Raw genomic sequence first — 27,414 nt, forward strand, 5'->3', positions numbered from 1 at the left:
TAGCTTGTATATTATTTTAAGGTATTTTTAATATTTTATTTAAGAATTCCCTGTGTGGATATCAAATTCGTATGGAATCAAGAATGGGAGAAGCCACCAGACTTCTGTACTGTACAACAGGTGTCCTGCTTCGGAAACTTCAAGAAGATGGTCTTCTTTCAAGTATATCTCATGTTATTGTAGATGAGGTTATTAATTCTTTACTATTCCGCAGAAACTATAGTTATTCTGAGCCCTGCGTGTACTAAATCCTTGCTATAGATATGTTTTTCTAATTCTAGGTACACGAAAGAAGTGTCCAGTCTGATTTCTTGCTAGTTACTCTGAAAGAGATCTTGCATAAGCGCTCAGACCTGCATGTGATTTTAATGAGTGCTACTGCAGACAGTGAGAAGTTTTCCAGCTATTTCTCACATTGTCCCATTTTAAGGATTTCGGGGAGGAGTTACCCAGTTGAGGTAGGTAGATGTTTCTCTTCAGTATGCAAGACAGTTTGTATGCATGTGTACAGTGCTTGCCTGGTTAGTATCTGTAGGAAATATGTCTATATTGCTTTTTTATTACCAAGAATTCACGTCTTAAAATACATTTTTTGAGGATTTGTAACCCTTTTTCTTTTATGGAAATGTAAGATGACTTCAGGGCTTTGAAGTATAAGGTTGTAATGTTTTTTTTTCTGATGGATTTATTGATTAAAATCTGTCCATCGCTGATATTTTGATTTTTATCTATTCAACCTAGGCAGAAATGAAAACATTAAAGAATTCACCCTGCTCCCTATGCAACTTTGTCATTACACTCTGTATTTTTGTTATGCATGCAATACAGGCCATGGTAAAGTTTGTGTTAGTGATCACATGAAAAAGTCCATTAGCAAACTTGTAGCAACTCTAAGTTTAGGTTTACAAAAATCTTAAGAAAGATGAGTTGAAATTTGCAAGACCTATTACAGCATTAAGGCATGCCCTGTTCACCTTTGTTATGTAAGCTTTAAAAAATGAAAAAAGTGCTGATCAGTTTTTGATATGCCTTGTTTCTTCTGCAAATTTTCACCAAAGATTTTCCATGTTGAAGATGTAATTGAAGCAACTGGCTATGTTCTGGAGAAAGACTCAGAATATTGTCAGAAGTTCTTGGAGGAGGAGGAGGAAGTAGCAATAAATGTTACTGTCAAAGGAGGAGGCACTACAAAGCATCAGGTAAGATAGGCATTTCTAGCTTTGACTTGGAAAATTTGACTTTTTTTTATTATTTATCATTTTGGTTCCTCAAGTGTGATTGGATTGTATAATATAAAATATTTTTCAGTTGGTAAAAGACATACACAATGGCACTCCTACAGTGGAAACCAAGTATTTATAAATGCTGCATCCTTTTGATTGTCTCTCTATCTCCTATATAGCTGGCTTGATTTTGCTGTATTTGACACTGAGTTCTGCTGTACAGATTCCCAGCTCTGGATCTATAAGCAGCAGCAGGGAAAGCATTTATTTTTTTTTTTTCTGAAAGAATTCTCCTATGTAGCAAACCTAAAAACAGAAGAGTCAGGATCTTATCCTTCTTAGCTGAAAAACTCCCAAGGTGCTCCAACTTGGCATACCAAATGAGATGATTTACATGAGGTTGTTGTACAAAGCTTTTTTTGTTTAATTATGATTAATCCTTAGGTACTCTGCAGTGACAACTCTATGTGCTTCTGGATCAAAATTCTCGAAGGGGAGACTATATCAATACTATCTGATTGTGGCAGCTTAGACTGTTCATCTAAACTATGCTCTGACTTGCTTTATCAAAATTTCTGCAGGACCATTTAGCTTGGTGTGAACAAACAGTGATGCATATGTTGAAAAATACACTCTCATGTGCTCTGCTGATTGTTTGGGTTTTTTTCCTCCCCTAGGATGGTAGTAACCCCGTACATCACAACAGCATCCTTTAGTTGTAAGGCCAAGCACTCTCATGAGTGCTGCTCCACCTTTGTGGTTTGTTTCTATTGATGCTTCAGTACAGAAGGATATGCAGTGTCAAGCTTCTTTAAGTGTATTAACAATGAAGTAATTTAAAATTGTAGAGGGTTGACACTGGCTGGATGCCGCATACCCACCAAAGCTGCTCTGTCACTCTGCTCTGCAGCTCAACAGAGGAGAGCAAATATAACATAGGGTTCATGAGCTGAGATAAGGACCGGAAGAGATCAGTCACCAATGTCTTCACAGGCAAAACAGACTTGAAGTGGGGCTCTTAATTAAATTTATTATTAACAGAATCAGAGCAGGCTAATGAGAAGTAAAATAAATCTTAAAAACACCTTCTGCCCACCCCAGCCTCCTTCCCAAGTTGTGTCTCCTCCCTCTCCCCAGCAGCACAGGGAGATATGAAATGGCGGTTATGGTCAGTTCATCACAGGTTGTTTCTGTGGCTACTCAGAGAGAGGAGTCCCTCCCCTGCTCCACCATGGGATCCCTCCCATGGGGGACAGTCCTTTGTGAACTTCTCCAATGTGAGTCCATCCCTCAGGCAATAGTTCTTCACAAACTGCTGCAACATGGGTCACTTTTCCATGGGCGCAGTCCTTCAGACACAGGCTGCTCCAGCGTGAGTCACCCACAGGCTACCAGTCCCACTAGGAAAACCTACTCCAGCATGGGCTTCTCTCTCCATGGGTCAGCAGGTCCCTGCCACGAGCTGCTCCAACATGGACTTTGCATGGGATCACAGCTTCCTTCAGGCATCCACCTACTCTAGCATGAGTCTCCTCCATGGGCTGCAGGTGGATCTCTACACCCTGTTGACCTCCATGGGCTGCAGGGTACAGCTGCCTCACCATGGTCTGCACCACAGGCTGCAGGGGAACCTCAGCTCTAGTGGCTGGAGCACCTCCTTCCCCTCCTTCTCCACTGACCTTGGTGTCTACAGAGTTGTTCACGTGTTCTCACTCCACTCTTCTCTGGCCGCAATTTCATCTGCACAATAACTTTTTTTCCCCCCTTCTTAAATATGTTATCACAGAGGCATTACTGTCATGCATGATTGGCTTGGCCTTGGCCAGAGGTGAGTCTGTCTTGGAGCCAGCTGGCATTGGCTGTACCCAGTATGGGCATAGCTTCTGGCAGCTTCTCACAGAACCCACCCTTGTAGTCCCCCTGCTACCAAAACCTGACCACACAAACCCAATACAACAGTGGCACTTAACATAGAAACTTTATGCTATGTATGTAAGATGTCTATAAACAATTAAACAGTAAATTTAAATATATGTCTCATCTTGTAACTCTCTCCGGCTCCAAAACACTGCAGAAGTTGCCACCTAATTCATTGCAACCATTAGAGAACAGTCAAGTGAGGGAAAGGAGAGAGGGGAAACTGGTTTCTTGTACCCCAAAGGAAGAGTTTAGGAAGAAAAGTGGACATTCTACCTCAGTTTGAATTGATACCGAACAAATGTCAGATATGGACCTGAAAACTGTTTACTTTTTGGACAGACTTTAATTTTTACTTTGTTTTTTTAATCTGAAATGTCATATAACAGCGTATAGCTATGCATGTTATGTAAGTGGCTGTGATTTAATCTAACTTGCATTGGGTTTTGTGGGTAGTTAGTTAAATGTCTCTTACATCAATGTCTGTTTTAAGTGAATAGCAAATTGGTCTTCTGCTCTCTTACATTCTTCTAAAACACTAAGAATATGATCTTCTTTGCCTGCTTTTGTCTTTTAGGAATATGTCCCAGTCCAGTCTGGACCTGGTATTGATTTGGCTCCTTACTATGCGAAGTATAGCAGTCATACACAGCAGGCTATCTTGTATATGAACCCTTACAAGATCAACCTTGAACTTGTTTTGGAGTTGCTTTCATACTTAGGTACAATCTAATTCTTAAGAAGTTTATGTAGTTGGGGTTGTCCTGTGGGCTTATTTTTGAGTACTTTCTACTGATAATGAAGTACTTGAACTCATTCTTACATGAAACATCCTAAAAAGTATTGACTGCAGAGTCTAGCATTAGTTCTTGTTGTCATGTGAAACTGTTTGCAAATGCATGTTTGTTTTAACTATATGCCTGTACTGTAACTTTCCAGACAGAAGTCCCCAGTTCAAGAACATCGAGGGTGCTGTGCTGATCTTTTTACCAGGCCTTGCCCATATCCAACAGCTGTATGATCTCATTTCAACTGACAGAAGATTTAACTTGCGTGACAGGTAATACAGATATTTTCTATGGAATTAGTAGTTTAACTTACAACACAACAAATATACTCAATGTTTGCTATTCTTGAAAAAGGAAACTGGGAGTTATACCTTTGAGCTGTTTGTGCTACAAATGTCCTTTTATTATCTAAAAGTTATACAAGCAAAAATGACAGATGCTTAGGAATGGTACAGTAGTAACTTTATTTTTTTATTATATTTTTCAACAAACCTAATCACAAAGCACTTGACTACTTCTTTTCCACTTAGGGTGTGGAAGCTGCCATACCTGGGATATAGATTTCTGTGGCTTACTGGGAAGTGACTGCTTCCTGCGAAGAGCTCCAGAGACAGTAATCTACCAAGAGAAATGGCCTAGGACTGTAATGACAGATAGTTTTGAAATTTATGTTTTGGGTAACTAAAAGTTAAGACAACGGCATGAAAAGAACATTTGCAGTCAAATGCCAGAGATTCATAGATGGACTGAGATATTAAGGTCTGGAAGAGAAGGAAAGTACAAATCTCTGTGGCTGTCTTATCCCTGAAGGCCTTTATTACTCAATCCGAAAGTTGCATGTGTTTATAGATCTGTGCAAAGTATCAATAGTGGTCCTTGTCTTGGAAGCACAATGTAAAGAGTTTGAGTTCATAGACACCTAGTTCCCTTTTTTGCTAGGCTGTTGATGTAAATTAACCTAGAGTTTTGCAGTAGTAGTATTTTTCCTGTGTTTTTACTGAATAGAACAGCCCTGTGAACTAATGATGTTATTTTTATTTTGTATTGTAATAATACAGTGAGGCAGACTTTCATACCTAATCATACGAAGTTTTACTCTTTAATTTCCATTCTAGTTGCTTTCTCCAAGCTACTGTCATCATGCTGGTCTTATTTTTTTACTGTATCTTATTTGATAAGTGTGTATTGATTACTGTAATTTCTTGTTCTAGGCACAGATTAATAGCTTTGCATTCTGTTCTTTCAACTCAAGATCAAGCAGCTGCATTTACAATACCTCCTCTTGGTATTAGAAAGGTATGATGTATTTAGAAAGTTCACCAACAAAAGGAGGAACTTGCTGTGGTTGCAATTCTGAATTGTTATAAAATCTAATCATACAGAATTATGCAACAACCAGTTGTCCCCAGAATTTTGTCACTTAAAAGAAACAATTCTAATTTGGTGGTCTGTAATGGATAGAAGATAATATGGTGTAAAAACTTGGACAGTAATCAAACAAATTTTTAAACCTGATATTTTTCTATTAACATCTTTAGTTGTTGCTTTCCTGTATTTTAACTGTTGTTAACCGGTAACTATAGCTTTTATCTAGGAAAATAGTATTTTATTTACTGCCAAACTATTTAATTAAATGTTGATCAATTTTAGAAGATACCAGCCAGTAATTTTAATGGATTATAAAACAAAAGGTGAATGTGAAATTCTTACTTAACTTTTAGTTCCTCAGTAACTGGGGAAAACCAGACCATTTTCTGAGTTATGTAGCATTTATTTATTTGTCAGATTATTTAGGGAAACACTTCTGGGTAAAAGATTTTAACCTGAAAAATTTACTCTGAAATAGTAATTTAAAAGAGAACATAAATAGAAGAATTATGGAATGTCTAACAGTTTTTATGTTACTTTTTCCAGATTGTTTTGGCAACCAATATAGCAGAGACGGGTATTACAATACCAGATGTTGTCTTTGTAATTGATACTGGGAGAACAAAGGAAAATAGGTGAGAGTTTGATTTGCATCAATCATGCTGTGATTACTGTAGATATTTGGAGGTTAGTACTGCAAGAATTTTGTAATATCCTTATTAAACCACAGTTCTGGATGCAAAAATGTGCTGAGCTCATTGAACAGCTTGCAATTTAGGTACAAGTTTGGATTTTCAAATTATTTGAACAACAAGAGAAGTTGTTCATAGATGTGGAGAATCGTGATTAAGTACTGATTTAAAAATTAAGGCGATCCTTTTTATACTGTCTCAGTTTCTACACAATGTGTTTGAACAATTCTGAATTGCCAGGGAGATGAAATAATAAAAAAACTTTCACTTCCTAGTCTTTACACTTTCAAGTTATATTCAAGGTTCTTTGATTTTGAATTTTTCAGGTATCACGAAAGCAGTCAGATGAGTTCCCTGGAAGAGACCTTTGTTAGTAAAGCGAGTGCTCTGCAGCGACAAGGAAGAGCTGGACGTGTTAGGGATGGGTTCTGCTTCCGAATGTACACAAGAGAGAGGTATGGTAAACTTAGCAAGATTTTGTAGATCACATAGATATCTTTTGGGGTTTTTTATGTGTAAAGCCAAGAATTCTTGTTGAAATTCACTTTAATTACTGCAAACTGGAAAGATTAAGCTGGAAAAAACCCCCAACCAAAACCAGAATTTGAATATTGTATGTATAAAGTGTTACAATAGTTTTTGTTTCACATTTTTAAAAGAGGTTTCTTTTATTCTTAGTATCTCTATTATGTGTTTTGAAAAAAATATTTATAATTAAAGGAAAAGTACGGCACCAGGGAATTGTGGAACATCAACTTTTGACAGCACCTACTGCCTCACATCCAGTAGGGGCAAACCTTATCTCCTGAACTTCAAATTTTTTATCAGACTGATCTGTGGGTTTCTGAAGTGGTTTCTGTCTCTATGGATAAGATATGGGGGCAGAATTAGTTTCTGTCACTGCAGTGAATAACGTTTTTCCTGCTTCTTTGAAAGTCTGAAGCAGCTTTCAGCTGAAAAATAATTAAGGTTAAAGTATTGTGATACAACCAATGGACTGGGCATTTTAGCTTCATACAGGATTTCCAGTTTGAGAGCTATGCATTTTACAGGCTGGTTTGAAAATTGGGGTCTTACTGCCTTTCCCTCTCTGACTAACAAACTCTTGCTTTCAAAGCTACGACACATGCCTTAATTCAAAGGATGAATAGCTTACCCGTGCTGCTCCTCCTGCCATGCCCTTCAAAAGAATATCTATGAAGAATGACCATGTGAAATTCAAATATTAAATTGAATGTATGCGATTCTATGTTTTTATGACATTGCAGGTTTGAAAGTTTCATGGAATATTCTGTTCCAGAAATACTGCGTGTGCCTTTGGAGGAATTATGCCTTCATATTATGGTATGGATTTTTGGTTTTGGAATTGCTAACTTTCTGTGATGGGTTGACCTTGGCTGGACACCAGGTGCCCACCAGAGTCTCTCTATTGCTACCCTTCTCAACTGAGAAAATATAATGAAAGGCTCATAGACAGAGTTAAGGACAGGGAGAGATCACTCACCAGTTACTGTTACAGGCAAAACAGACTTAATTTGGGGAAATTAATTGAATTTATAATCAATCAAGTCAGAGTAAGATAATGAGAAGTAAAACCTAAATCTTATAAATGTTTTCCACCTTCCTGGCCTTAACTTTTTTTCCAATTCCCTACCCTCCAACAGAGCAGAGGGACAGGGAAGAGGGATTACGGACATTTCATCACAGATTACTTCTGCTGTGGCTTCCTCCTCAGAGGGAGGATTCCTTCCCCTGCTTAAGCTTGGGGTCCCTCCCACAGCAGAGAGTCCGCAATGAACTTCTACAATGTGAATCTTTCCCACAGGTTACAGTTTTTCATTAAGTGCTCCAATGAAGGTCCCCCACAGGGTCATACATCCGGCCAGCAAACCTGCTCTAGGGTGGGCTCCTCTCTCTGGGAAGCCACAGGTTCTGCCAGGAGGCTGCTCCAGTGTGGGCTTCCCATGGTGTCACAGCCTCCTTCAGGCACCCATCTGCTCAGGCATGGGCTCCACCATGGACCTCCATAGGCTGCAGGGGAACAGTCTTCCTCACCATGGTCTTCCCCATGGGCTGTATGCTGCAGCATGCTGAAGCACCTCCTCCCTTCTCTGGCTGCAGTTTGCTTCTATGCAGTAACTTATCCCAGAGGTGTTACCCCTGTCTCTGATGGGTTTGGCGTGGTGGGTCTGTCCTGGAACCAGCTAGCATTGGCTTCACTGGACATGGAGGAAGCTTCTAGCAGCTTCCCACAGTCATCCCTACTACCAAAACATGTTGTCTAAGTTTTACTTGGCTCCCCACCAAGTCCCAGACCCAACACCAAAATACCTCCAGCACAGACCTAAGGAAAAAAAAAACATGAAAAATCCAAACTAGCCAAACCTATATGAAAATAAATGTATTTACGTTATATACAACTATATACAGTTGAAATACCATGCACAACTCCAAGGGAAAGAGAAGGGGGGAGGAAAAGGGAACAAAACCAAAATAAACTATACACAATCAATAACCCAAGATCTAGCAACTAAAGAATTAGCATAGCAAAAGTATATCCTACTGCTCTCCTTGGGACAACAGAAAATCACGCTGGAACAACCGCCGGCAACCTCCACCTCCCAAGGTCGACAAGGCCTCACCAGGCCTCACTCCCCAACACGGCAGACCCGACAGCAGGCAACCCGCACCTCCAGAGCCACTGGCAGGGAAGAGAGCAAAGCCTTGTCCTTATTCTTTATAGCCCTGGCTTATGTAAAAATCGTAGAGAATACCGGGTAATCTGGCTACTTCCTTGGTTACAAACTGGTCACCAAGGAAGGCCTAGACTGAAACTACCACACGTGTCCACAGAAGCCCAAGGCACCTTGCTAGCTAAAAATACTGTCCATGCCTTTGTACCTTCATACTGCTGTCTGTTTTGGAATCGCTGACCTTATTAGCTAAAAAGGTCTGCTAAAACAGACCTAATCCAGTGTAATTACTCAGTGGGGCTTCTCCCACAAGGTCAGGGGGTAACTCAGCACTTGAGTGCTGGAAAATCCAGAGCATGCTATTCAGTGAGAATAGTGTGCTATACAATTCCAGCTTGTCTGAGAGTCAGAATTCAAACTTAGTTAAATAGCATTTCTGCTTTAGGGGGCAATTCCATTACCTCTCTCCATGTCTTAAGTGAGTAAGATATGCATGGGAAAACTGGCAACCTGGTGAATTAGTGCTAGATTGAACTGTATCCCATCAGGTTTGAGTGTCCTGCTCATCAGTGATCACCGATAACACACTTCTCTGAACAGTGGTCGTGCCGTATGAAGTCTTTCCAAACAAGTTTTGTAAACCTGATGTGGGGCACGTCAGCTATCCAGGAAACAATAGGCTTGTTTAGAAGGGAGAGAGTGTGAGCTTTTGATTGCAGGAACAACTTTCCAGTTGTTTTTTTTTTTTTTAGCTACTAGAAAAGTTTTTTATTATAAGTTTTTATATTGAAATACATACCCTTTTACTCCACAGAAATGCAATCTTGGCTCTCCTGAGGATTTTCTTTCCAGAGCATTAGACCCACCACAGCAGCAAGTAATTGGTAATGCAATGAATCTACTGAGGAAGATTGGGGCTTGTCAGTTAAACGAGCCCAAGCTGACTCCATTGGGCCAGCACCTTGCAGCCCTTCCTGTTAATGTAAAGATTGGCAAAATGCTTATATTTGGTGCTATATTTGGCTGCTTGGATCCTGTGGTGAGTAAAAATAAATTTTATCTAAATTTTAAAAAGTGTAGAAATTGTTAACTCTTTGTAATTAACCTGATTTTTTTCAATGTGATATCTTGAAAAGATGATGCAAGAAATTAAAATGTTTATTTTAGGGTGAGGGCAGCCAAGTATCATGGAGGGGAATAATCTGAGTATTTTTTATGGTTGGACTTAATTATTTTAAAGGTCTTCTTCAACCTAAAATGATTCTATTATTTTAAACTCCTAAGTACTGTTCACAAGGTATAGTCAGGCTTGGTCTTCAGTTCTGTGGTGATCCCAGGGAGTCTAATTCTTATAGAAAAAGTCCTCTTACTTATGGGTTAGGCAGTCTGGATTACCCCACAGTTTGTGGGCCAAGAACATGCTGATGTAAAGTTACTGAAAATAATTGACGTGGTAATTTATTTTATAAAGACTGTAGCATAGTTTGCATTTTCACTTAATCCATTTAATTCATTGCAAATTAGTAGGAAACATGGGTATGTTAGTTGCTAGAAAGTGGAAGTTAAAATTCTCAATATTTCCTGTTAATGTGGTATAATGTAAAGCAATTGATTGATTTGGTCTTCATTGTATCGGGTACTGCTCTGTCATTTGGCAGAACATTTTGTGTGAGTTTTGAGATTTAATATTTTTTTATCCATGTATGTAAGGCATTATGTAAGCAGTGGCTTTAATATAGCAAGTACTGAATTCTGTGTAGGAAATTTTTATAGTGCTAAGTTTTCCTTGAAATTTAGTAGAAGATAAACTATCATTAAATATTACATATTGTGCATAGAGTGCAAGAGCTAGTGATCCTCAGGCTCAAGAAATAGGGCAAGGAAGACAATAGATGGGCATGGATGAGTTGAGACCTGCTGGTCAAACTTAAGGGCAACAGGCAAATGCACAGGCAGTGGAAGTAAGAACAGGTATTCTGAGAAGACTGTAGGGATGCAGTCTGTTTGTGTAGGAATGCAGTGAGGAAGACCAAGGCAAAGCTGGAGCTGAACTTGGAAGGGACACAAAGAAGAACAAGAAGTGCTTATAGAGGTATGCTGGCCAGAAAAAGAAGGTCAAAGAAAGTGTTCCCTCCTGGTGAACAAGGCTGACCAGCTGGTAACAATGGATGAGGAGAAGGCTGGGGGACTCAATAGCATTTTTGCCTTGGTTTTCAATGACAGCCTCTCTTGCCGCACTTCTTGAGTGGGTGGAATGCGAGATGGGGACTGGGGCAGCAAAGTCCCTCCCACTGTTACAGAGGTTCAGGTTCCTGACCACCTGAGGAACCTGAATCTATGTAACTGTAAGGAAGCTGATGAGGTGGATTACAGAGTCGTGAGGGAATTGGCTGGTGTAGTTGCCAAACCACTTGCCATGATGTTCAAAAAGTTTATAGACTGTCAGGTGAAGTTCCTGGTGACTGGAGAAAGTCACTAGGGACATTTTACCCACCTTTTTTAAAAAAGAGTGGAAAGTAGGACCCTGAGAACTACTGACCCATCAACCTCACCTCATGGAACAGATCTTCCTAGGTATATACTAAGGGACATGGAGGACAGGGAGGTGATTCGAGACAGCCAGCACAGCTTCACCAAAGGCAAGTTCTGCCTGACCAATGTAGTGCCCTTCTAAGATGGAGTGACTATATCAGTTGGCAAAGGAAGGGCCACAGATGTCCTGGCCTTCTGTGAAGCCTTTGACACAGTCCCTCACAACATCCTTCTCTTTAAATTGTAAAGAGATGGATTTGATGGGTGGAGTTTAGATGGATAAGAAACTGGTCACATCCAGAGGGTAGCGGTCAACAGCTGAGTCCCAATGGATATCAGTGACCACTATGAATATCGATGGATATTCGTAGTGGGACCAGCATTATTTAATATCTTGATTAATGTAGACAAAGGGATCAAGTGCACCCTCAGCAAATTTGCTGATGACCCCAAAGTGAGTGGTGTGATTGACACACCTGAAGGATGGGATGCCATGCAGAGGAACCTGGACAAGCTGGAGAAGCGCATGCGAAGCTCATGAGGTTCAATAAAGCCAAGTTCAAGGTGCTGTACCTGGTTTGGGGCAACAACCAGTATCAGTCCAATCTGGGGGATGAAGATATTGAGAGCAGCACTACTGAGAAGGACTTGGGGGTGCTGGTGAATGAGAGGCTAGACATGACCCAGCAATGGGCGCTTGCAGCCCAGAAAGCCAGATGTATCCTGGGCTGGTGGCCAGCAGGTTGAGGGAGGTGATTCTGCCCGTCTACTCTGCCCTCTGCCCTCGTGAGACCCCACCTGGAGCTCTGAGGTCCCCAAAATACAAAGGACGTGGAGCTGCTGGAGCAAGACCAGAGGAGGCCATGATGATGCTCAGAGAGATAGAGCACCTCTCCTGTGAGGAAAGGCTAAGGAATTTGGGGTTGTTAAACCTGGAGAAGAGAAGGCTTTGGGATGACCTAAGCCTTTCAGTACCTGAAGAGTGTTAACGAGGGACTTTTTACAAGGGCGTGTAGTGACAGAACAAGAGAGAATGGCTTTAAACTGAAAGAGGGTAGGTTTAGGTTAGATACTAGGAATCCTTTACTGTGAAGGTGGTGAAGGCACTGGGACAGGTTGCCCAGAGAAGGTGTGGATGTCCCATCCCTAGACATGTTCAAGGCCAGGTTGGGTGGGACTTTGAGCAACCTGGTGTAGTAGAAGGTGTCCCTGCCTGTGTCAGGGGCTTGGAATTAGATAATCTTTAAGGTCCCTTCTGACCTAAACAGATCTATAATTCTCTGCTAACAGTAAAAATTTAAAGCCATTTGCATTATAAGCCTGTAAGGTTGTAATAAAATACTGTTAAGTAATGTGTACTTTACTAATTGCAGGCAACTCTGGCTGCTGTTATGACAGAAAAATCCCCATTTACTACACCAATTGGTCGAAAAGATGAAGCAGATCTTGCAAAATCATCTCTAGCTATGGCAGTTTCAGACCATATAACAATCTACAACGCTTATCTGGGGTAAATGATAATTCTGTGCTTATAGTGACTTGTAGATAACACTTAAGCAATGCCATTATGTAAAGAATCCTTAATATCTCCTCTTGAACTCCCTTCACTTCAGGTATTTCTCTTCAGAATAACAATAGATTGTCAAATACTGTAACACAAAAGGATAGCTTGCTTAGTATTTTATTCTTTAACTCGTTTTAACACTGCTGACACACATACAGGGGTTTACTGTGTCAGTTTTTCCTAGTGTGTAAAGTGTTTTGCTTGCTGTTTGTGGTATTCTAACCAGAATATCTTGTATTTGGTAAAGTACAAAAGTATAAAATGACATACATTTTTTTTTTCTCTTTAGGGTATTGTCACTAAGTCTCAAAAATGACACCTGAATTTTGTTTCAGCTGTCAAGGAATGTGTGTTTTTTGAGTGAAAATCACCTTGTATTTTTGTTAGTATCTTGTCCAATCTATATTACAGGCATGTTCTCTTGAGTGCCCTTAGACCAACAGCATTCATCTTCATGAATGCAACTTATTTTAGAGTGGAGAATGCTGACCAAAAAACATCATTCCTTTTTAACTTACTACTGTTTCTATTGTTATACTCTTGATGGGATTCTTCTTGCTGTAATAAGACAGGATTTTTTCCTTAGGTGGAAAAGGGCTAGACAGGAAGGGGGATATCGTGCTGAAATGACTTACTGCAGAAAAAATTTCCTGAATAGGACTTCACTGTTAACTCTGGAGGTAAACTGAATAATTATGCTTTGCACTTGTAAGTTATTTGTTAAAATTTCCCTCTGAAATGTCATTCCCTTTTAAAGAGGTTATTACAGTTATTATTTAGACAAGATAAAAGCAAGTGGAATGCTAGGTACTGAAGAAATGCACACCCTCAATTGAGGTAGCTGTGTCTGTATTTGAGTTTTGATGTGGACACTTCGGTATACGGTTTTGCAGTCACTACCATTGGAGAAACTAGGCCTTACTTTCACCAAGGAATCAAAACTTTATGAATTAAAGTATTCATATTGTGTTATTTTTTCAATCAAACAATAGGTCTGTTAACACTTAATTTGAAAGATGAACCACAAACTTATGTAAATGGACTTTTATTTTTGGTGAGAAAACGTTTTAATTGATCTTCTGTATTTAAGTTTGGGTCACTGAGCACTTCTAAGCAGAAGTGGATCTTTGATGCAAATGTATCTTTTCATTTTAACTGAAAAGAGGTATGAGATTTAGTATTTGCAGCATATATAGTTCCATATATTTGATCCTATATTCCAGATACAGGATTATGTTATAGATAATGTTTTTCTCATAAAAATAGCCAGTATTCCCATGTAGCTGCAGAAAATACAAGTGGTTTTTCTAGTAAGAGATTTTCCCCTGAAGAGCATGAATAATTCAGACAAAGTGTTGTTGCCTGCTGTTGGAGTATATAACTTTTTTAATTGAAAATTTTACTAATACCTTATTAATTTCAGGATGTGAAGCAGGAACTCATAAGGGTGGTCAGAGCAGCAGGGTTCACAGCACCTACAACACAATGTGGATGGGACGCAAATGGAGTCACACGATCCCTTTCTCTCAGTGAAATAGCTCTTCTTAAAGCTGTGTTGACTGCTGGGCTGTATGACAATGTAGGAAAAATACTATATATGAAGTCTGTAGATATTACAGAGAAACTGGCTTGTACTGTAGAAACTGCTCAGGGTAAAGCGCAAGTGCATCCCTCCTCTGTAAACCGTGACTTACAGACATATGGATGGCTGCTTTACCAGGAGAAGGTAAGTTGAACATAAGTGAATGTAGCTGATACCTTGTGTAGAGTTATGCCTCTAATATACTGTACACTAGTGTATGTTATTTAATGACTGAATGTTTTCTTTAACTTAAAGAGTCTTTTATTATCTAATGATCCTAAAGTCCATAAAAATCAATCAACGCAGTGCTGGAGAAAAAGAAAATAAGGCTGAAGATCATCAACAAATTTGTTCATAGTGAAACTGGTAATTAGAAACGGAAGGAACTTGCTGTGTATCATTTAACTTGATAGTATCACTGACCTTTTTGAATACAGTCCTGTTGATTTAAATATCATGTGTAGTAGTAAACTTCAAAATGTCTTTTCTCTTTTACTGTTCAAAGCAGACTCTAAGATTTTGACACTTGGTACTGAACTCACATACTCCAGTAATAAAATGAAATAGCCAATTATGTAATTGACTGCTGAACTCCCTAAGTTAATTTCATTTTTTTTCTGTCACTTTCTTCCTCCTTGTCTGCTGTTTGCTGAATTCAAGTGTTTATATTTAGTTACACTTCCAGTACAGCAAAATTTTGTCAGCAGTTGCTTAATGCCCAAATTTGCTGTAGAGAAGCAGGAAATACTAGACTTTTTAATGCACATGAAGTGATAGTATTTTTTTGAGAGCTGAAAGTATTTCTTGTCCTCAAGAACCTTATAGTGTAGGGACAAGACAGCAGTTAAGGTAGGTAAGTTACTCTGTTGAACAGTGGAACAAACAAAGCCTGCACTTCTGTATGAAAGTGCACTCTTTTTGTTTCCTTTCTTTCCACTGCAACTCATTCCTCTCCCTTTCTGATTTATCTGTGAGAGGCTCCAAAGCCAGAAGCAGTGCATGCTGAGCCCCATAGTAGTTAACTATGTGTGTGTGTCACTGTGTCTGTGTATTTACCACATTTATGCAAGTGCATATATGAATATAGATAGACTGAAAAAACAGTTGCTCTCAAGAGTAATGTATAACATAAGAGCTTTACCTGCCTTTTATTTCAGTAGTTTTACTACTTTTGATGTTCTTTCTGTGAACATCAGTAGGGTAACGTTACCTTTCCATTTGAACTTTAACAAGATAACTATGGCTTTAGCTAGTTTCCTGGTAGTGTATAAGCCTGTCACTTGCTTAGAGGTGAGTTATTTTATGTGGTCTACAGTGGACAAATAGCCATTGATTGTTTGTGTGCAATAACTTGAGTTGGTTGGATCTTGAAAAGGAAAAAAAGTGTATTTTGTTCTTTCAAAAGTAGCAATTAAATCTGTTATTAGATGTTACATGGTTTGGATTTTTTGTTTCTGTTTTTAATGCGTGTGTTTGTTTATATGCAGGTGAGGTACGCTAAAGTGTATTTGAGAGAGACTACTTTAATATCCCCCTTTCCCATTCTGCTTTTTGGTGGGGATATAGAAGTCCAGCATCGGGAGCGTCTCCTGACAGTTGATGGCTGGATCCATTTTCAGGTGCACTGGAGTGATATCTAAACTACATTTTGTGGTTCCATGGGGTTTTGTATTACACAGTTGATGCACCAGTTTAATTCAGACCGCTATATATGTGAGATGGAGATGAGGAAAGAAAAAGGGGGAGAATTTACAAAAATTATGGGAAATTTTGTATACATGTCATGAAATCTTAGTAAATCACACTCAGAAGAATAGGCTTGTCATACATGACTTGCAACAAACCAGTTTCCTCTCTCTTAATGAAGAAACTGTTCTTTCAGAAAAGGTATTGAAAATAAATGCAGACTAACCTTTTTTTATTGAGTCGTACTGAAAGCAGAGGAGTGTGCTGGTTTTATATTACCCTTTCCTACAGTCTTATAATCTTGTAACTACATGTTTGCCTTTAATATACTACTTTATATACTGCTCTATACCCAGACAAAACTATTTGGGAAAGAAAAAAGTCCAAATTGTGAAATACCTTCTTACCTGGGGTGGGGGTGTTTGGTTTTCTTGATTAGGTTTTTTCCTTTCCATGTGTAAAAGTTTTATTTAAAAATGGGAAAACTGAGTTGTAGACAAAACAATTGACATGACAGGATCCTCTGTAAATTTTGTTAGTGGCAAGCACTGAGTGTTGCTACCCTCCCAGCTACTTGGTTAAAATTTTCTGCGCTCCTGTGGGCCATGTGTTACTCTTAAAGACAACTTTAAGATACAAGACATTTTAATTTATTGCACTCTGCTGATGCAAGTAAGCAGCCATCTAATGAATTCACTAGTTGTCATGAATAGGGGATTTTAAAAAGCGAGTCCCTTTGGGTTTGTTGGAGATTCTTTCTGTGATCCCTGGGTGGCTACACTATTTGAGTGTTTGCTTGAGTGTTTGTTTGTTTGAGCCAATCATATCTTATTATGTGTTTCAGAATTTCTATTTTTTCTGTTGACATGCTAAACAGAATATGTTGCATTTTGTGCTTCTGCCATAACAGCTACTTACTGTACCAAAGGCAGCATACAAAACAAATAGTGGAATAAAGAGGGAGGAGAAAAAAAGAAATATTCCTGGAAGAGGGTTCAGCTTTAGGTATCAAAATTCCTAGTGAGATTTAGGAGAGGTTTGTGACTGCTTTCTTGGAATGCCTGACACACTTCCCAAGAGGGAAATGTGTAGCTATATTATTTCAGGTATAAATTTAATTTGTACTTTTTTATCTTAGGTTGGTAAGTAATTAATTGGGGATCTTATTGGTAAATTAATAATTTCCCTGTATGCTGGTTGATCATGAAATATGTGGGAACACATTCTGAGTTACTCTTCTAAGCTGCTGTTCTTTAGGCTGTGATGCTATAACCAACCAGCGCTTAAAGATAATGTATAATGTAAGCCCTGTCATTTAATAAGTGTGCTACCCATATGCTTAAAATCATGCATATGCATCATGTTTTCTATGTCTATTTCTATTTCTATGTAAAGTATCTTTTTATCTGTATTTTGGTATAAAATGTCTGATAATGCAAATGTTTATCTGTTTTGTTCTTATAGGCTCCTGTAAAGATAGCAGTAATTTTCAAACAGCTGAGAGTTCTCATTGAGTCTGTTTTGAAGAAGAAGCTTGAAAATCCCAAAATGTCACTTGAAGGTAACTTTATTACTACATTGCTGACATTATTGTTTGTTAAGTGGACCTTGTGGCAAATCTGAGAAATCATTAGCACATGGCATCCTCACACAGTGGGGTTGGTGTGACCTTGAATGTTATTCCATTACCTTGAGAGACATCCAGAAAGTCATTACTAACTGTGCATATATTGTGTGGCTCATGCCAGATTTACAAAGATCTGCACAACTGCTGTTTTAAAGATATTCCTGATAACAACATTCAGGGTGGTGGTAGTAATGGTGAGGTGTGCATCTCAACGCAAAATTAAGATTGTGTGTGAAGAATCTTAGGCATGGATAATTTCTAAGTGTTATGCAAATTGTCTAAGTCAAGGGATAGACACCGCATGTTCAGAATAATATAGTAGTTGGGGAGTTCCTGTACTAATGTATCTGTAGGTAACCCATCACTTTATCAGTCTCTTTTGTGAAGTACTGAAATGGCCACCATCGGTTAATTGAGTAATTTTATAAACTTTAAAATATGTACCGTGGAGGAACTGTTTGTCCTTTTGCTTGGCAAATTGTAGTCACCTGTTTTGCTTTAGATTCTGGCTTAGCCTAAAACATTTAGGATTTTAAGTTGCTGATAGCTAGACTTCTGATTTTCTTGGGGTTTAGGAATCAGTATTTAAGCTCACTCTTTTCAGTCACTGTGTGTGTTTTCTTTCCCAGATGACAAGGTCTTACGCATCATCAAAGAACTGATAAAAACAGAGAATGGTAACTGAAACCAGAAATCAGTAACAAACCGGAGCTTCAGTAATGGCGGGGGAAATATGCACTCCAGCATTAATTGACGTTTAAATGCTTAGTGTGGTTGCTACCAGCCATGATGGGGATAGATTGCATGATTTTGCATAGGATTTTGCATAGGATTAACCTTTCTCTATATGACTTTAAAGATGAACATTGGATATGTTTAGGATTTATAATACATTTGGTGCCATTTGTCTGACTATACCAATGATAGCTGCAATCAGTTTCTTTTCAATATAGAAATGGCTGTGAATGATTTCTCCTTCTCAGCTTAATGTGCTAATCATACCATCACTGGTGATGTAGTATGTAGTGATGACTAAAGACTGTATCTCAGTTGAGTAGAATTCCATTAGAGATGTGCAAACAGATGACAAATGTTTCTTATGTGGGTTTCCTAAGTGGTAAATGTTTTTTTAAAATATGAATTTACAGTATTGAACCAATACATCTTATAGATGTCTTAATTTTTCTGTTTTATTTACATTAGGAAAATGCTCTGTAAGATGATAATATGGACTGCTGTGAACAGGTGCTCAGCTAGACAAGTGTACTAACCAGCAGCCCATCCCAAACAGAGGATGTGCCTCTTCTCACAGTTGTCCCTCCCTGTTCACCCTGATCCTTGTCTCTCCCTGCAATTGCAATATGTTTTGCTGCCCCTTCTCTATGTTAAGGTTTTCGCAGTGTTGCAAGCCCCCTTCAAATGATGAGCATGTTTTTTTCCCCCTTTATTGATCAAAGTTTGAATGCTCTATCAGAGCAGTTCCTGGTGGAAACTTTCAGTGGCAGAAACCTTCTGGTCTTCACTGTTCTCTCTTACAACCTGCTCACAGTGATTGTATGTCTGTGCGATCCTTTGTTTCTTATTTCTTTGATACTGAAAAATCCCTAACCAGATAGCTTAATGAACCAGATGCTCTTACATTCCGCCTGTCCACGCTATTTGCAATTATGAAGCGCAATTTTAGATCACCAATTCTGCTTTCAAGAATGACGAATATATTGGTGGGGAAGGTTTGCAATTGAATAATTGCAGTCAAGTAGGAACTGTACGTACAGACAGAGGAACAGTGTAGATGACAACTTTTGTTTAATCTGAAAAATAAAGATTTTGTACAGCAGAAGTTAATAGTGTCCAGAAAGGGCACTGAGGAAAATGCATAAAAATGCAAAATACATGGAGCCTATCCAGTTAGGTTATCACAGCACAACTGGTATTGCTGTGCTGAGAGAAACATAAGCTGAAAATGGACCAGCTTGTGGATGTTACCCTATACTTAGTTCAGGAAGAGGCAAGTTGTAATAGGAATTTATTAAGAACTTTGAAGGAAAAGTTATTCATTTATGCGTTGTGATAAACTAGTGGTAGTCTTGGTTTCATAGATGAGACAGAAACTGGGTTCTGGATTTTTTTTTAGCACATTTAGGCAGGGAAGCATTTAAACAATTAAGTTTTGATCTTAAGACCTTATTTTTGCTTTCTGTATTCCCAGACATTGAAATAAAAACCTGCAAACTATATTCATTGAAGATATGAACTAAATCTGCACTCTGATAATTTCGTACGTTTTGTTTCACTTGAGATCTTTTATTTGTGTCCTTTGGAAACATGAACTAGAAAAAATATTTCAGTAATTCAGTAACTAACAAGCTCCTCTTCCTTTTGGATTTGAATTTTGCATATCAGTTGTTGGTCTTAAATTGCTAAATCCTAGGAAAGTGTGAATTGTCCTTGAGTTCTCCCTTATTCAACTGTGATGAACAGAGAGCTTTTTTTCCTATGTATGGATAGTAATGTTGAAATTCAGTTATTCTTTGTGTTCCTCTAGCATGCCCTGATGAACTAAAATAAGGGGATATTTTTTAATAAATAGGAAATTCCACGGTCTTCTGAGTGAGCAACAGTTTTCTGCAAAACAGATTAAGGAAATCACACTGTGGTGTACAGATAAGCACAGTTATCTTAAAACAAACAAACAAATACTATGGTGGCTTTCTACTTCTGCAGTATACATGAGCAACTTTTGGGCCTGTGCTCTTTTGGCTGGATGAACTTTCTCTTTTGCTTGACTTATTTAATAAAGACTTCTGTTAACACTGTTATGTTGTTTCTCTTAAAGCATTTGTCAGACACAAGAGTGGTCAGTAGGTATGGATCTTTGTCACCATAGTCTCAACAGGCGTCTTCGGAGGTTTTTTTTTTTAAAGGCAGCATGTCCTCCTGGTCTCTGTCTTCATGTTGGAGAGGAGTTTCTGCTCCTGCTATTGAAGTTGCAGAATTCCCCTGTGGCAGTTTGAGCCACATTAGAAATCCAAAATCCAATTTCCAGGCTTCCCCCACCCCTTCCCACAATTCATCCCAACACTGAAGAGAAAACTTTCAGGCCAGAGGCTTCTATAGGGGAAGGGGAAGCATAGATACATTTTATTTACACAAATAAATACTATACAAGCTAAAAGCAACTATATATATAGATATATATATATAACAATTCTATTAGTCCCTTCAAAGCTTCTCCTTTTAACTTTAGTCCAGGAAAAGCCTTCCAAGGCTGATAGGTAACGCAATCTCTCTCTCGTGGGAGTGTTCGGGAACCTGAAACACTCCCTCACCAACCTCCAGCTGGTTGCTGAAGTCCTTTCTCCTCACGAAGTCCAAGAAGATAGCTTTGAGTCCTTTCTCTTTGGTTCTGTGTCATTTCTGCTGTGTGATCTCTCTCAGTCACATACCTCGTTTCTGTAGGCTGCTGTAGTTCAGTCAGCTTATCGACGTACGCACCCTGGAATGTTGATTCCTCCTCTGAGTTTTTGGCTGTCCATTTAGATCATGGCAAAGACATCCCCCAGGCCTTTCTCCAGTCCATCTCCAATTTTGCCTGGGCTTCTTCTCCCTGGCACCAAGCTGCTTTCGTTATCAGCCCATCCACTTGGCTCTGCTTCAATGCTGAGCCTCTCCTCCACTCATAGTGAGAGAGAAAGAAAATCCCCCCTCTACAGCCTAACTGCAAAAAGGGGGGGGGGGAGGGAAGAAGATGGCTTGGCTGCAAGGCCTGCCTTCTCTCTCTCCTTTACCTCAAAGGTTGTGAGTCTCTCTCCTTACAACAAACACACTTACTCCAATGCTGCCCCCAACTCTGGCCTAGGCAGAGTTGGGGGGCCACAGGGCTCCCCTTTCCCCCCCTGGAGGAGGGAAAGAAGGAAGCCCAGCCACCCCCTGGCTTTCTCCACCCACACACAGCAGCAGACACAGAATTGCCAACAGCTTCTGGTGGTTGTGTATATGTGATTTTTCAGCAGCAGCGAACAAGACAAGCGGTGATTGGCCCTCCAGGGAACACTGCCCTGGCACCCGATCACCTCTGGGCCCCTGACTCTCAGGAGGGCCAATCTCAACCCATGACACCCCCCTACTCCCCTCTTTTGTTCCTGGGTTGTGTGGGTTGCTTGAAGCTCTTGTTTCCCAATGACATCTTTCCCAGTGCTTGACCTAGGAGAGGTTTTCTTTTTCTTTCTGCAAGTCTTTCCACATTTACAGCAGACTGCAAACAGGTGGTTGGAGTGCAGGAGTATTTTAATTTCCCTGCATTCAGCTATTTACAATAATGCTCCACTGCATAAATAGTCCATAGATGGAAGTGTAATCAAGATCCAGACGGCCCAGAGATCTCCGTTCCCAGGTATCTCCCGTGGTGTGTTTGTGCTGTTTCCCACTGATTTCAAATGAAAGTGTTACTTATGCAGAGCAGTCTAGCTGTTAAAACTGTAGAGAAACCTGATTTAGTAGTGTCAAAATAGAAGCCATGGCAGCTTCAGCTGCCGTGGTTTTATGGCACTGCTGCCCAGTTTGCTCTCTGTGCCCTGCCCGAGAGAGCGGCCGTGGTCGGGAGGTCGCAGACCAACGGCGACTCCACCGCAGCCGTCTGGCCCGATGGCAAACGGCAGAGAAGAGAGAGGTGTTTGGGTGACTCGGATTTTGTTTTGGAGGCGGCGGTCCTTGCGGTGCCCGGCAGAGGGCGGGGCGAGGTGCCCGGGGGGGCGGGCGGTGACCTCCCGCCGCTCAAATAGCCGCGTCCGCGCCCGGAGCGGGGCTGGCACGGCCGCCCGCCCCATGGTGACGGCGGCGAGCGGCCGGTGCGGTAGCCGCAGCGGCATCGGCACCCGGAGCGGCGGGGGCCGGGCGGCTCCCCCGGGCGCTGCCCGCGCCGCCGCCACGGCGGCGGCGCCCGGAGACGGCGGCGGGGGCCGTGGGGGGACAGCTCGCAGGAGCTGCAGGCTTTCCGTGACTATGGAGAGAGCTGGTACCGCTCCCACAAGAGGCTGAGAGCCGCTTCCAGCCGCAGGAGCCGCTGGCCCGGCAGCCGCAGTGGGGGCAGCGGGGCCGGAGGCGGGGAGTGGGCGGAGGAGCCCCGGGTTGTCCCACCTGACCCCGCTGCCGGTGCCGCAGGTGACGGCGGAAGCGCGCTGCAAGCTGGTCAGCTGGCTCATCCCCGTGCACCGGCACTTCGGGCTCTCCTTCGAGGCCCTCTGCCTGGCCGTCAACATCCTCGACCGCTTCCTCGCCACCACCCCCGTGGCCGCCGATTGCTTCCAGCTCCTAGGGGTAACGGCGCTGCTCATCGCCTCCAAGCAGGTAGGGCGGCCCCGGGGTCTGGCTGCCCCGCTGCCAGGGTCTCTGCAGCCCGCCGGGGTCTCTGCAGCTCGAGCGGCTCCGAGCTCAGCCCCAGCCGGGCTGGGCTCCGCGCCCGCTCCTCCGCGCTGCTCTCCGGCGGCGATCTCCCCACCCCTGTCCCCTCTCGCAGGTGGAGGTGCACCCTCCCAGCGTGAAGGAGCTCCTCGCCCTTTGCTGCGGCGCCTTTACCCGCCAGCAGCTCCGCAACTTGGAGTGCATCGTCTTGCACCGCCTGGGCTTCGACCTGGCGGCGCCTACCGTCAGCTTCTTCCTGGAGCACTTCAGCCAGGTGGCGGCTAGAGGCGCGGGGGGCCGACGCGCGGAGGCGGCGGACGCCCGGAGCCTGGCGGGGAAGCGTCGCGGAGCTCAGCCTGGCCGACTACGCCTTCACCAAATACGCGCCGTCCCTGCTGGCCGCCGGCAGCCTGGCCTGGCGGACCGCTGCTGCGACACCGCAGCCCTCTGGACCTGCGAGTCAGCGGCTACTCGGAGGAGACCCTGCGGGACTGCATGGACCAGTTACAGCTCCTAGTGTCTCTGAACGGGCGGTCCCTGCCGCTCCTCCTGCCCCCGGAGGTGGCCCAGAAGTGCCACTGGCTGGGGCGTGACGGCTGAGGGCGAGTGGCGGCCGCGCCAGCCCTCGTAACTGGGCGCTGGGCGCTGGCTCCGCTCTGGCTTTGCCGTCTGTGCTCCGTACAGTCGGTGCAGAGTCTGATCCTCTAAGCCTTAGTGTCACTTGAGTTTGAAAATTAGCTGACGTTTTGCAAATGATGTTATATATCGTGTCAGCTGTACTGTCCCTGTGCTGTTTGTTTCGGTTGGTTTTAAATTCAGCATGTAAATAATATACTGAATCTCACGTACTGTGTTATTTATTTGGAGGATGATCCATGAAGATAATGGTGAAAGGACACACTGAATGTTGAATAAACTCTTTTCTACTTGTTACCTCTACTCGTTTATTTGCTGGCAGTGTGCAAACAGCTGGGAGAGGAAACGCATTGGCACAGAACGAGTTCTCCCCGGCAGTTAACTCCAGCCCCCACCCCACAAAATAATGATGCCCGAAAGTGACATTCCCCGTTTCAAACTGGCACGCGCTAGCTTGGTCGTGGCCCAAGGAAAAAAAAAATGTAGGAAAACGAAGTGTGGAATAAAAAAACAGCTGGTTTTTAGTTTTCTAGCAGGGCTGTAACCCAGGTGCGTGCTCCTATCCAAGTTGGCACTGTAGCACAGGAAACATTCAAGGGCAGAACACAGCCATAATATTGTAAGATACTTAATTTTCTTCATTCGTATCTGTGCATAGAAGCGATGTTAAAAGAGCACACACAAACCTAAAGCTACCCTCGGGAGTGCTCACCTTTCAGGGCACGGGGGACCCACACACTGGGTTGTGCTCCAAGCGCCGCCTGCCGTCAGGTGTTGAGGCAGAAGGAGCAAAACCTGTCTGCTTGCTACAGAAACTCTGCTGCTACAGAAAATGCCGACAAGCCCACCACAACGGAATAACGGGCAGGTCATCCTCCGCTAGCCCCGTAGATGATTTCAGCCAGGGGGACCCTCTGCCGGTGCGGGGGTACTCTCTCCTGCTGGGCTGCTCGGTACGTTGAAGATGCCGCGGGCTGGTTTCTTTTTTATCCTGTTCCTTTCCGCCCCCCCCGACCCCTGCTTTCAGCGCTGACTGTCTCTACCCCTGTAACGACATTTAACAAATATCATTATAAAAGCCAGTCCAGTCCACAAGCCGACGTCCACACGACCACACTACCCGACAGGGGACCCGCAGGGGTTGGGCGGCGGGCGGGTGGGCCGGCGCAGCTCTGCTCGAGTTTTCCCTGCGGGGCGGCCCGCTCGGAACCGCCCCGGCCCGCGGCGCGGGAGGGCTCCGGCGACCGCGGGAGCCGCCGGCGCCGGCCAGGGCGACGGCGGGAGGTTTTCGTCGGCGCCCGAGAGGGAAGGCGGGCGGGCATCCCCGCATGAGGCCCCGGCCCCCCGCGCCCCTGTCCGCGGGGCGGCGCCGACGGGACGCGGGGGTGGAGTGCGCCCGGCGGGCCCGGGGCACCCGGCGGGGCTTGGAGCTGGAGCCCCGAGGTCGGAGTCCGGGGCCGCTGGCGGCAGCATTGGAGCAAGGGCGGCCGCCGCCGAGCCTTCGCAGCTATATGCCCCAACAGGGTCCAGAGTGCCCACCCGCCCGCCACTCATAAGAACCGGCCCCGCTCGGAGGGGGGGACGGCGTGGACGCCCCCCGGCTGCCCCGATCCCCCGAGCGCCCCCGCCCCGTCAGCGACCGCAAGCGTTGCCCCGCCGGTCCCGTCGCACCCGCCCTCGGTGAGTCTGCGGCGGACAGCCCTGAGCCCCAGCCGTGAACCCCTCCCACGTGCCCCTCCCACCGCGCAACCTTGGTGCCTCTCAACCGTGCTGCGTCCCTGCAGCCCCGTCAGTGGACACATCGCTGTGTCTACTCCGGACTACTACGAGACGGAGAGGCACCGCTGATCAGGCGGACCTCTGCTAGAATAGCTGTTGAGCAAGATGACACGTTTATTCTAATAGACAGCATTGAGCTCGTTCAGAGCGCTCTTTTCTCAACTTTGATTGCCCTGATCATTAATGTAGCATTGCGTCCCTCCACCTGCCCTTCACCCGTGTCCTTTCCTGCCACGTCCCTCATCCATGACCGCCGCTGTATTCCCCCCTGGTGCATCCCAGCACGTTCCCCAGCCCTGCATCCCCTAGCCGTACCCATCGAGGATGGCCCCCAGCATGGGCTCATCACTCTGCCATGCCCCCCTGGCTGCGCCTGCACTACTTACTTCTGTCTCTGACTGTCCCCAGTGCTCAGCACCATCGACTGGCAGGATTTGGCAGCCTGTACCCCCATCCTTCCCACCACCCCAGCTGGCCCAGTGACCCTGCAGCAGGTAAACCCCACTGTTTGAGGCAGGCTTGGCCTCACCTGGCACCTTGAGGGGTGGCCCCTTCAACCCAATGGGTGCTGGCAGCTTCCCTGACCTCAGGTTTCCCACCTGTGGAATGGGCACAGAGGAGGACAGCACCTTGTTCCATGTGTTAGGTGGGTTATTGGCAAGGGCAAAGCAGGAGATGGTGCCAGCACTGAGGGAAAATGCTGAACACAGGCAGCTGCTGAAACAGTATGGGCAGCAGTGGGCGGCATGGGCAGGTCTGAGCCCTGGGCCCTGCTGACTGGATCATTTCCTTCACCCATCCTAGAGTCCCTGCTTCCAGGACGGGACGGAGTTTGATTTCCAGGAGTTCAGAGATGTTGTGGATGATTTTGTACCTGGCAAGTAGATATTTTTCTTTACCTGAACCAAATGTACCTTTGTGTGCACATCTGTAGTCACGCTACATTCCCTCTCCTCTTTTTCTGCTTTCGTTTTGGAATTTTGGGTGCCGACTCACTGCATGTTTGTTCCACCATGGCACAGTCTGTAAGGCAGTGCATTCCTGCTCATCCCCTTGGAGGGATCTGGGCTGTCATTGGGCTTTCTCCCATGCGAGACAAATCCAAATAGCTGTAGGGGCATAGCTGTCACAGTAGAGTAAAAGCATTTCAAGACAGTTGCGACCCGCCTCAGAAAAGGGAGGGTAGCCCAAGTTCTTATTAATAAATCCCTTGGGGTAGATTAGAGTGAAATGCCACTGAATAATCAGCATATGTGTAGGGTTTATTTTGGAACAATTTCGTTTTAAAAGGTAAACAGGTATGTTGCCATTTGGGGTGTTACCATTCTGTAGCAATACAGCAATATTAAAGCATCTATAGCAATAAAGCAACATTAGAGCATAGCAATATGACACTATTAAAACATAGCAATATTAAATCATAGCAATATAGCACTATTATGAAAACATAGCAATATTAAGGAATCTACAGCAATATCATCTATAGCTATATAGTAATCCTTAGAGCATAAGAATAACACTTAAGGAAATGCATAAGGAAGAGAAAGGAAAAGAAAGGATAAAGGTGGAAATATATATATATATAGTCATGGCCCATGGGATCCAGCAATGAAACTTGGTAGTTGCAGCTTCCATATCTGTTAGTTGAAGTGATGGTCTCGATCCGTTGGGGCTGGGGGAAGCTTCCCACCAAACTTGAAAATGTTATGAGTTACGCATTTCCAGCTCAGGTCAGACCACCTTGTACCTTCCCCCCTTTCAGGACTTGCCTCTTCCTAGCCTCTTCTCTTCCTCAGGCAGGCATCTGCACTCAGGATAGCTGGACAATGGCATCACTTTTGCAGTATTCAGAGGTGGGGGGTTGGATCTTTGCTGGGTGAGAAGCTGCTTCTTTTGCTTCAGTTTGCAAAGGTCTTTTAGTGATCTT

At 43.2% G+C, this 27,414-nt stretch overlaps 2 protein-coding genes across 2 annotated transcripts in view; both read left to right on the forward strand.

Moving 5' to 3' along the window:
• The window catches only part of DHX29 (DExH-box helicase 29), a 30,088-nt gene extending 9,597 nt beyond the window's left edge, over positions 1 to 20,491 (forward strand). The window contains 16 exon segments of the mRNA XM_029961537.1: positions 45 to 188; positions 282 to 458; positions 1,059 to 1,199; positions 3,718 to 3,862; positions 4,080 to 4,200; positions 5,140 to 5,224; positions 5,843 to 5,931; positions 6,315 to 6,443; positions 7,257 to 7,332; positions 9,496 to 9,720; positions 12,587 to 12,723; positions 13,364 to 13,457; positions 14,201 to 14,503; positions 15,847 to 15,978; positions 17,510 to 17,606; positions 18,302 to 20,491. Of these exon segments, the coding sequence (XP_029817397.1) occupies positions 45 to 188; positions 282 to 458; positions 1,059 to 1,199; positions 3,718 to 3,862; positions 4,080 to 4,200; positions 5,140 to 5,224; positions 5,843 to 5,931; positions 6,315 to 6,443; positions 7,257 to 7,332; positions 9,496 to 9,720; positions 12,587 to 12,723; positions 13,364 to 13,457; positions 14,201 to 14,503; positions 15,847 to 15,978; positions 17,510 to 17,606; positions 18,302 to 18,357 (2,151 nt within the window). The 3' untranslated portion in view covers positions 18,358 to 20,491.
• Positions 20,492 to 22,597: 2,106 nt separating this feature from the next.
• On the forward strand, positions 22,598 to 23,705 carry CCNO (cyclin O; the record flags this gene model as incomplete). Its single annotated transcript, XM_029961516.1, is given in 6 exon segments — positions 22,598 to 22,700; positions 22,703 to 22,779; positions 22,833 to 23,018; positions 23,188 to 23,406; positions 23,408 to 23,487; positions 23,489 to 23,705. Coding segments are annotated over 6 exon segments (849 nt in total), but the record flags the coding sequence as incomplete, so codon positions are not given.
• Positions 23,706 to 27,414: the final 3,709 nt, after the last annotated feature.

This window comes from Manacus vitellinus, unplaced genomic scaffold (assembly GCF_001715985.3).
Source record: "Manacus vitellinus isolate BGI_N305 unplaced genomic scaffold, ASM171598v3 scaffold_36_pilon, whole genome shotgun sequence".
NCBI classification, from domain to species: domain Eukaryota; kingdom Metazoa; phylum Chordata; class Aves; order Passeriformes; family Pipridae; genus Manacus; species Manacus vitellinus.